Source organism: Erigeron canadensis, chromosome 1 (genome assembly GCF_010389155.1).
Source record: "Erigeron canadensis isolate Cc75 chromosome 1, C_canadensis_v1, whole genome shotgun sequence".
Classification (NCBI taxonomy): Eukaryota; Viridiplantae; Streptophyta; class Magnoliopsida; order Asterales; family Asteraceae; genus Erigeron; species Erigeron canadensis.
This window is the reverse complement of record NC_057761.1, coordinates 459437-469067: the sequence shown is the minus strand read 5'-3', so window position 1 is coordinate 469067 and position 9631 is coordinate 459437. Positions and strand designations below refer to the sequence as shown.

Here is a 9631-nt window from a genome sequence, read left to right as displayed (position 1 = left end):
ACATATCATAAATTCATAAAGTATATATATAATTTACGCACGTTTCTGATATTTGATATGAATTACAAAACACATAAATGGATTAGATCATATGATTAATAAGTTATATGTTTTCCAACTTACAAACTAAGGCAGTATGAATTGTATTTGACATGAGTGTAAAATATGGAAGTATAGATAAGGGAGGGGTGGTGAAGAGCACTATAGAGAGAATATACCATTGCTTACTTCATCTTAAAACTTTCCACTTCCCTCCTATAGTTTCTATCTATCATATATCTATATCTATTTGGAAGAAACACAAAATTAAGTTTTATAGAGAGAGAAATAAGAAAAAAGAAAAATAAAAATGGGAAACTGTCAAGCAGTGGATGCAGCAGCATTAGTGATACAACATCCAAGTGGAAAGATAGAAAGAATGTATTGGTCAATAAGTGCTAGTGAGGTGATGAAGATGAATCCTGGACACTATGTCTCCATCATTATCCCCTTGCCTCCTACGGACGGTGAAGAAGATGGTAAAACCGTTCGGTTTACACGAGTTAAGCTTCTTCGGCCTACTGACACCCTTGTCCTTGGCCGAGCTTATCGTCTTGTTACTTCTCATGGTTAGTTTGCATTCATTACTTGTTCAATTTCATTCTAAATGTTGATTATTTTGGTGGTCTTCTTTCTGCAGAGGTTATGAAGGTTGTGAGAGCAAAAAGACATGCAAAGACAAAGACCAACAACCTGCAGGCCGAACCAACCGAAACTTCATCCAGTGGCGCTGATCAAGAGACACTGGTGGATAATACAAACCAGGTAAATTAATAAAATCCCTTTCAAGATCAAACAAAAGCAAAAGAAAGATATAATCATTACTATATATAAGTAAAAGATTATAAGATGTTCCTGCAATTGTACATGTCTCATATTTAGGTGGAAGGACATGAAAGAATGTTCAGGCAAAGGTCTGGATCATCATCATCGATAATGGCTGCTTCTCGATCAAAATCATGGCGGCCTGCTTTGCAAAGCATCTCAGAAGCTACAAGTTGAAGGACGGCAGGTTTTATGTTGATACATCGAGTAATATATATATACTTTTAAGAAACTCAGTTTTTTTGGTCTCTGGGTGGAAGAAAGAGAAGAACGGAAGAAGAGTGGATCATCGATATCAAATAAATAATTATGTGTATATATTCAAAACAAGAAAAGAAACAATAGCACTAACACTTTGATGATCCATGACATGTATATATTCATCTTGACAGAGCAAGTTAATATTGAGTTCAAAGTTGCCTTTGTTTTGTGTGTGTCCTCAACTTTGATTATTGCCTTTGTAAATTGGCCAGAATTCTTGTGAAATTGCAAGGTTAATAACCATTTTCGCCTGGGAAAAAAAAAAGGCAAGAAACTCGGTTATTTCTGCATTAGTGTATCTTAATCTGCTAAAAGGTTGCTAGCATCTACTGTCTCTTAGTATAGTTAAAGCAACACCATAGCTAGAAACTATTGTACTTAGTGAACTGGTCATGTACGAGTGTAACAGGGTAGGCAGATTGCAAAGTTGGAATACACTACAATACTAATAGGTACAAGAAGTAAAATTAGGGGTATATACAGAGACAGAGACAGCTTCCTCCAAGCTGTCTCAAAAGACATTGATTAATTATGCTGATTGTGAGGGGTGGGGTGGTGGATGGGTCATATTTCAGTGTCAATTATTGATCTACAAAACAATCAGGTAAGGGACAAATCAGGTACTTATTAACTACAAGAAATTAGTGTTTCAACAACATTAAATGTAACCACCAAACTGGCATGTCATCCCAGCTCCCACCACCAATAATTCACTTCGACTCCAACTTCAAATTAGATCGACTCTGTTCGACGCAAACCAGTCCCCACATGTAAGAAACTTGTGCCAAATGCATAAGCTTCCTCCACTACCAATCGATTTTAAGCGATTCCTAATCTAGCGAGGGACTTGTGATGGGTGTTCTAACAGACCCTTGCTTTAAACGAAAGTGACCCGCTGTTATAACCTATAATCATAGATAACAAGAAGCAGACTGGCATAGTTCTTAGCCCAACTCTTGTAACACTATATATATATATATATATATATCTTTTAAAAAGTTTTACAAATCAAATTAAAGTCTTCTGGTGGAATTATTACCTTTTCTTTAGGTTAATGATACTTATTTAGCATTTACATAATAGCACCAAAAAAAAATTAAAATAAATAAACAAATCTAACAGTATTGTACCCAAAATCACTTTTACTCGAGATCAGTCCTCATCTTCGGTCTCTTCATCATCATCATCATCGTTATCATCACGGTCACCATCGCCGTACCTCCATCCATCCTCGCGATCTTCTTCAGTCTCTTCACTGTCGTCTTCCTCATGCACTGGTTGACCAGCCACCGGCCATGGTTGCTTCTTGGTGGCACCTGCAGCGGAAGGTGGTGCCTTGCGCTTCACAGCTTTTGCGGGAGGCAGTTTTATGTTGGGTTTTGGGTGGCTCTGTTTCTGGGATTTGGTGTTACCACGTTTCACAGCATATCCGTCGTGGTCACTGCCAGCATCCATGTCCGCATCGTTGTTTTTGGTACGAGGGGTATTTTTGGGATTGTCTTCGGGATGACCGTGCTCTCTTCTTAAATGAAGGTTGAGCTTGTATTCATGGATGTAAGCCTTTCCACATCCTTCATAAGGGCAGGCGTAAGGGCGGTGAGGTGATGCAGTGGCGTAAGTGGTAGGTGAAGCTGCCACCTTTGGTGGCTTCGGAGGTGGTTTTTCCACGGGTTGGACCTGGACGTACTTTTGTGGTAACTCAACTAAGTTATTCATATTCTGCTGAAATTCGAATACAAAAAGGCCGATTAAATAAATGATCATATTTTTTAGTAATTTGCCGACAAAAGATAAAAGATCAAGTCTGATAAAACCTTTTCATGATGAGACATAATGTGATTCTTTAGCTTGTATTCATGAGCATATCTCTTGCCACATTCTTGGAATGGGCAGATATGATAGTTCTCTTGAGAATGAGTCTTCATGTGTGACCTCAAGTTGAAATCCAATGAGAATGCCTGCATTAACAGATTAAATCATTTTCCACCCAATACAAATTTCTGAGCATAAATCTGAAGCAAATGGGGTTTTATGGAACGTATTGCAAAGGAGTGATGGAGTAATTACCTTGCCACAACCTTCATGGGGGCATATGAAATCTCTCTCACCCGTATGGATAAGAAAATGTCTCTTTAACTTTGAGCTATCCAAAAATTTCTGTATAAAATACAGAGTTACAGTGATTTAATCGATTAACTAACGACAAACTATATATTTAGTCCCACAAACTTTCGAGTAAGATTAACAGTTGACCAAAAAGTCTACAATGGTTAATCAAGATTATGATAGCAAGAGACTATAGAAAGAAGATTCACCTTTCCACAATTCTCATAGTGGCAAACATATTGTCTCTCTCCATGAATGTGAGAATGCTTCCTTAGAGCACCGGCATCAATAAATGTTTTCCCACAACCATCATAGCTACAGAGAAAAAGAACTTCTGTAGTTGGTTCAGGTTCAGGTTCTACAACAGCTACGGGAGTTTCCATCTTCTCTTTGATGGCCTTCATTTGAGCCTCTGGTAACACAACCAAAGAAAAGTAACTTTTTTAATCTCGTTGAAACAACATTTTATACTAGTCGTTATATTCTTTACAAATATATTTAGATGTATTATTTGTTTGATTGGTAACTACTAACCTGTGACCCATTTCATAACCAAGCATTTCCCACCCGTTGCTACCACATCTTGGGGTACCCTAGATGAATATCAATCAGAATTAATTGAAGATCAGCAACAAAAGCAATATCTAAGAAACTGAAAGGAAAATTAATTGTAATTGATCTAACATATATTCAGAACATAAAAATTCCGAACCATCAAAGCATGTCATGTGATATATGTCTCGGGCAGTAACTAGTCACACAAACAATAACATTGCAGGAAAATGAAAATCAAACAGACAGAAGAATTTACAAGGTTCGGGTAATCATCAATATCCAGAGCTGCAGCTAGCAGTCCTATAAGATATTAGATGATATTTGCGGTTCTTACATACGGATAGCAAGAATGCTTTATTATAACAAAAGTGTGAAGACAAGACTGGCAGTTAAACAACCCATATTCAACAAAGCTGGATTCTCAGATTAATAGTTCTACAGAAATTCAGTTCAGGATTTGAATCCAACATCATCCTCTGCAATAACTTTAATTCAATTTCATTTACATAAACATATATATATATATATATATTATAGGGTAACACTCCAGTAAGAACACTCTTAAAATAAGAATGGTGGGAACAATTAAAAAAAATCATTTTGATGCATTAAAAGTCCATAAAACTAACATAGTGCATAACTAATTATCATTATTTAAGCGTTTAACAACACATTGATCCGTCAAAATCGAAAAAATCATGTTTTTTGTTGGAAATAAAAAAGAATGTTGCAGGTAACATGTTTAGCTGCATTTGTAATAGGGAATGTAACGACTACATTCGGTTGGCAAAACATTTAAGGCAGAAAAAAAAAGAAACAAATAGCAAACTTAAGTTTTCAAGAAATATGAAGAAATCGAGTAACAGAATTCAACGCCAAACCGCCAAAACTGTCAGCTAATTCAATCACAATGCATATTAAATTTGCATAGAAAAACTGCAGAACAATTTGAAAGTAATAATAAGGTTGTTTTCTCACTATCATGTAGTCTTATTTATTATACACCCTGGGACACTCACTAATTCATATCCAACTAATAATAATATAAATAAAATAGTGTTACATAGTAAAAAAAAAAAAAGAGAGAGAGAGAGAGAGAGAGAGAGAAAGAAACAGATAAGAATTTAATGATATGCAGTGAGTAATGAAAAAAGATGGAATCTTGAAATAAAATACATTGATCAAAATATTGCATTATATGAGCTAAAGTGAACGTAAACTAATGATAAAAATAATATAATAAAAGAAAGAAGAAGAAAAGTAGTTGGTTACCATTGTTTGAACCACTTAACAGCAGGGGTTTTGGACTTGAGAATCAATGGCCGGCGTTCGAATAGATTGTAGAATGCCGCCTGATTATTATTATTATTATTCTGAATATGAATTTGGTTTTGGTTTTGATTCAGATGTTGATGTTGTTGTAGTTCCATCGCCCCCTTCCTTCCACCTTATCAATCAATCGATATTTTATTATGATGGTATACAGTTGTTCAGTACGATTGATTTTTTTGTTTTTTATTTGTGTGTGTGGGGGGGTGTTCTTAATATTAGGGTTTTCAATTTGGGGGAAGAAAGATAAATATTACTTTACTACTCCGTATTTATTTACTAGGGGGAAGGGAGGAGAAGACAGACAACATAACATATGGCTCAGGCTAAAGCTTAAGTCATAAACATACATACATACATACAACATTGGTCTTGTTTACCTTGGATTGGATTTTCATGAATTTCTGATTCTTATTATAAATGGTTCGGGTCAACCTCTGCTATTCGGACTATTTTTAGAGACGAGTCAAGTTTCCATCCGTTTTGTCGAGCTGGTTTGTTCAAAGTCAATACATCTACCAATTTGTGTCTAAGCACATACATCTTCAATTGGACTTCTTAGTGAGCTCCTTCGAATCTTGTCTAGTACATATGTTATTAAAAAAAAGACAAACATTTTTTTTTAAAACTTTATCTTTACCTTTATATCATATATATAACATGAGAAAAGGTCATATATGGCTGTTTATTACTTTTTTTTATATAATAAATACTAGGTCTTTTACCCCTTGTGATGCGCAGACATTTATAAATGCCAGTAAAAGTATTATGAAGTGTTGACTTATTATTATACATAGACATTACTTAATATTTATTGTTAGCTTTCTATATAGTTTATAGCATCGTTGATAAATAAAACGATTATGAAACTTTTCAAGTTATCAAGCCAAACTTAAGTCTAAGATATGTATTTATATGTATTTAACCATTATCAAGCCTAATTTTTATTTTAAATTTTTAACCATTATCATTATTATATGTATTTAAAAATACATTTTAAGCTATTTTATCTACTTATGAAAAATCTTGTTTGAGTCGAGTTCAATATTCGATCATGAAACTTATCAAGTTATCAAGCCAAACTTAAGCCTAAGATACAATTTTTGAGTTCGATTTGGCTAGCAATGAAAAGATCGATGTCATGTTTAATTTGAGTGTCCCCATCATCTCTTCCACTGATAAAGTGACTATTCTCTATGGCTAGAAAACAACTTCATCCGAACACGTACCTACAAGTCTATGAAAACAGACACCTTCATATTTATGTTGGACTTTTTAAGAGGTTTTAGAATGAGTTTTTAATATAGCTTATTTACTTATGATGAAAACCTATAAGCTAACAACTAGCTTGAGTTAATTTTGAGAAGCATGTAAGTAATAACCTAAATAAATAAATAATACGAGTAGTTCAAAAAGCTACTCGTACATTAAAAAGCATATCTTGAAAATCTAAAAGACATAGGATTGTTGTATGGAGTAAATTACCAAGTCTAATTTAAGCTGCAAATTGATATTTGAAAAAACAACTATCAAGTTTTAAAATATCATATTTACCGTTGTCAACAACATTACACCTCCCACTATTATTATATAAATGACAATCTGTTACAAACAGTCTATGTAGTTGTTCATATTAGTATTTTGACCCCTATGTTTTTTTCGATGCTAACCGTCCCTTGGTTTTCCAAGTTCGTTGTCAGCAGTTCCTACCACTAACAATTATTATAGTATAAGGGACGGTTAGTAACGAAAAAAACACGGGACACAAAATGATAATATTGTAAACCACAAGGACCATTTGTAGCATTTTCTCTAATTAAATAAGAAGACCAGGGGAGCAAAAATTAAATGAAATATGGGTAATTTGGCATATCTTACTCTGGAGGAAGGTGATGAAAATTAGGGCTTTGATATATAATACGAGTAACATAAAGAGACAGAAAGAATGCAGTCGTTAATTGGTCGTGGAAGCCAATATTATATGTCGTTTTTGCTGACTTGGTCTGCTTCTTCTTCTTCATCAATAATAACAACAACAAGAGGGAGTAGAAGATTTGCTGCTGCTGTTGGTCTATTCAATGTGAAGACAAGACAACAACTAGTCCTAACAAATACTACTCGTAGTAATTATATTCGGCGGCATTGTTGTTGCTGTTATTCTACTACTACTAGTACTAGTAAAACCAGGAAATCATTGCTTAAAAAGGTAGTAGCAATTCATGATGATGAACCACCCGCGGAAGACAACAACGACAAGAAAAAGAAGACGAAGAAGAAGAATAGTTTTTACTACGTGGTACAAAAAGGGGATATTGTTGGTGTCTACAACAACAAGTTACATATTCTTGATGATTCTCCGCTGTCTCAAGTTTGTGTTTTTTTTTTTTTTCTTCAGCTCATTTTCATTCTTGCTTTTGTTTACACTTTTCGAATGTCTGTCTGCCTGTCTCTGTTGATGTTGTATCTATCTTACAAATACATACAAATGTTGGTGTTTCTTTCTATGGATTAGGCTTTATAACACCAATATAGTTGTGATTATTATTTTATTTTTTCTGCTTGTTTTGCTGCCTACATTTATTTATGTTGAGGCATCCGACCCTAAAAACAAATTGTACAATCATCACAAAACTTTCTTGAGGTCTTTTCAATGTAGCCATTTTATGCCTAAACACTAGAAGCTGATTCGAAACACGACAATCAGATTTATCGTTCTAGAAACACACCTTGTTAACTGCTTAGTGCCCCCATTGGTCATCGATACCTGCTGTTTGACTTTCTGTTTATTCCTGATAGGTATGTGATCGTCCTGTTAGTGTCTATAAAGGTTACAACATGTCCAAGGAAGCTGAGGCATATTTGGTATCTCGTGGCCTTAAAGACGCCCTTTATACCATCAGAGCCGTAGATTTTAGAAAAGACCTATTTGGAACCCTCATGCCATGTCCTTTCCAGGTAACATAAACCATTATCTTCATATATATTCAACACTTGATTGATGACATAGTAGAACAGAAGATCATTACTTCAACTTTTCTTTGGTTATGCAGCATCCACATGATTCCCTAGGCGAACCACAAAATATTTTTCAGCAACTTTTGGGGTCTCAAACCGAGGTAAGTTATTGTGACGTGTATTAGGATTTTTAAAATCGATTTCCATGTGACTTCCTTTATATCAAAAATTAGAAAAGACACTGTAATGTTCATGCTATTTGTATTCTTATCATCTTTTGCTAATTAATTGACAGCGTGCTTGTATTCTTGAGTTTGATGGCGCATGTAAAGGAAATCCTGGAATATCTGGGGCAGGAGCAGTGTTACGAACTCCTGATGGAACATTGGTATATATCTAACCCACAAAGTTTGGTTTCTGTCTTCTTTCAGTGATTGTCAATACTTTATTTTTTTTGTAGTTTTGTAGATTGCGTGAAGGTCTGGGTACCGCAACTAATAATGTCGCTGAATATCGAGCTATGATTTTAGGCTTGAGATATGCTCTTAGCAAAGGGTTCACAAGTATATATGTTGTAGGCGACTCCAAACTTGTTTGTATGCAGGTATTTCTGTAGTTTCATTGTTTTTTTTTACTACATACATTGCAACTAAATGTAGCTTGCTGAAAACCATTTGTTTACTCTCTTATTAGTTACCACACTAAAATAAAGGTCGATGGGTGCAGATTCAAGGTTTATGGAGGGCAAGACATCCGAATATGATCAAGTGGTATGAAGAAGCGAAGAAGTTAAAGGATGAGTTTCAGTTTTTCCAGGTTCATCATGTCCTAAGGGTATGATCATTTGAGTCTATTTGATTAGTTTTTCTTCGATATGTATCTTATATGCCGATAATCCTTTCTTTTTAAACTATTTATGGCAATCTTCTTCGATTTCCAGTTCATAATATCGGCAATGTTCTTTGTTTATACATTTCCGTAGGCCAAAAACTCAGCTGCTGATGTTCAGGCAAACTTGGCTGTTGTTCTTGCAGGTGATCTCATTTACAATTTATCTAATTGTTCATTAACACCATTACAAACACCATTACAAACAAATCAATGATATAGGTCTATATGCCTATAAGTTTTTAATTCTAGTCGGTGGATGAAATTTTAGATATTTGACAGATAGACATATAATTGCTTATACTTCGGGGGGTCGTTATAAAAGTTTTTGTAGATACCCATGCTTACAAATTGCACCTGTGTTTTACAGATGGTGAGGTACAGGAGGAGGATGTTGACACAATGAAGACAGACAGCCAAAGTCAACAATCAATGGTGTTATTGAGCTAATATCAATCATGAACAACCCCTCTTTAGTAACTTCCTTCATTTCTAGTATCATGCTAAAATGCTTTGGCAATTATGTAGGTGTTTTAGCTTTTTGAGCAAAATTTGGTGTAATTTTTGACGCTAGATTGAAATTGCAAGCAGTTTACCTTTTATTTTAAGCATTGCACCCCAAGACCCTCTTCTTGAAATCGGGTATTTATGCAATTGTTTAACCACTTGACTT

At 34.7% G+C, this 9631-nt stretch overlaps 3 protein-coding genes across 8 annotated transcripts; 2 read left to right on the top strand and 1 right to left on the bottom strand.

Annotated features, from left to right (window-relative positions):
* Window positions 1–349: 349 nt before the first annotated feature.
* Window positions 350–1292, top strand: LOC122600806. Of its 3 annotated transcripts, none has more exons than XM_043773589.1 (3): window positions 350–518; window positions 680–804; window positions 922–1292. In XM_043773589.1, exons 1-3 carry the CDS (start codon window positions 350–352, stop codon window positions 1039–1041), a joined length of 414 nt encoding a protein of 137 aa, XP_043629524.1. In that variant the 3' UTR covers window positions 1042–1292. The 3 variants fall into 3 exon arrangements, with proteins under 3 accessions (XP_043629524.1, XP_043629516.1, XP_043629510.1); XM_043773581.1 differs by having other exon boundaries at window positions 350–542; XM_043773575.1 differs by having other exon boundaries at window positions 350–608.
* LOC122600784 (zinc finger transcription factor YY1) lies at window positions 1160–5480 on the bottom strand. 3 transcript variants are annotated; one of them, XM_043773555.1, is made up of 7 exons: window positions 5059–5480; window positions 3766–3824; window positions 3441–3643; window positions 3193–3282; window positions 2940–3083; window positions 2256–2847; window positions 1160–1375 (listed from the first exon to the last, which is right to left on the bottom strand). In XM_043773555.1, the coding sequence occupies exons 1-6, from the start codon at window positions 5214–5216 to the stop codon at window positions 2278–2280; spliced, it is 1224 nt and encodes a 407-aa protein (XP_043629490.1). In that variant the 5' UTR covers window positions 5217–5480; the 3' UTR covers window positions 1160–1375; window positions 2256–2277. The 3 variants fall into 3 exon arrangements, with proteins under 3 accessions (XP_043629490.1, XP_043629482.1, XP_043629498.1); XM_043773547.1 differs by lacking the exon at window positions 1160–1375 and having other exon boundaries at window positions 2125–2847; window positions 5059–5479; XM_043773563.1 differs by lacking the exon at window positions 1160–1375 and having other exon boundaries at window positions 2125–2844; window positions 5059–5478.
* Window positions 5481–6988: 1508 nt separating this feature from the next.
* On the top strand, window positions 6989–9566 carry LOC122584855. 2 transcript variants are annotated; one of them, XM_043756925.1, is made up of 8 exons: window positions 6989–7483; window positions 7912–8070; window positions 8166–8231; window positions 8366–8458; window positions 8531–8674; window positions 8797–8904; window positions 9053–9104; window positions 9329–9566. In XM_043756925.1, exons 1-8 carry the CDS (start codon window positions 7061–7063, stop codon window positions 9406–9408), a joined length of 1125 nt encoding a protein of 374 aa, XP_043612860.1. In that variant the 5' UTR covers window positions 6989–7060; the 3' UTR covers window positions 9409–9566. The 2 variants fall into 2 exon arrangements, with proteins under 2 accessions (XP_043612860.1, XP_043612861.1); XM_043756926.1 differs by lacking the exon at window positions 9053–9104.
* Window positions 9567–9631: the final 65 nt, after the last annotated feature.

Excerpts from the sequence above, each read along its gene's own strand:
- LOC122600806 (XM_043773575.1), top strand. The coding sequence starts at position 350 with ATGGGAAACTGTCAAGCAGTGGATGCAGCAGCATTAGTGATACAACAT. Across the intron at positions 609-679 it reads TCGTCTTGTTACTTCTCATG|AGGTTATGAAGGTTGTGAGA; the intron begins GTTAGTTTGCAT and ends TTCTTTCTGCAG. Across the intron at positions 805-921 it reads TGGTGGATAATACAAACCAG|GTGGAAGGACATGAAAGAAT; the intron begins GTAAATTAATAA and ends TCTCATATTTAG.
- LOC122600784 (XM_043773555.1), bottom strand. The coding sequence starts at position 5,216 with ATGGAACTACAACAACATCAACATCTGAATCAAAACCAAAACCAAATT. Across the intron at positions 3,825-5,058 it reads GTTAAGTGGTTCAAACAATG|GGTACCCCAAGATGTGGTAG; the intron begins GTAACCAACTAC and ends ATATTCATCTAG. Across the intron at positions 3,084-3,192 it reads CCCATGAAGGTTGTGGCAAG|GCATTCTCATTGGATTTCAA; the intron begins GTAATTACTCCA and ends CTGTTAATGCAG.
- LOC122584855 (XM_043756925.1), top strand. The coding sequence starts at position 7,061 with ATGCAGTCGTTAATTGGTCGTGGAAGCCAATATTATATGTCGTTTTTG. Across the intron at positions 8,071-8,165 it reads TCATGCCATGTCCTTTCCAG|CATCCACATGATTCCCTAGG; the intron begins GTAACATAAACC and ends TTGGTTATGCAG. Across the intron at positions 8,675-8,796 it reads CCAAACTTGTTTGTATGCAG|ATTCAAGGTTTATGGAGGGC; the intron begins GTATTTCTGTAG and ends CGATGGGTGCAG.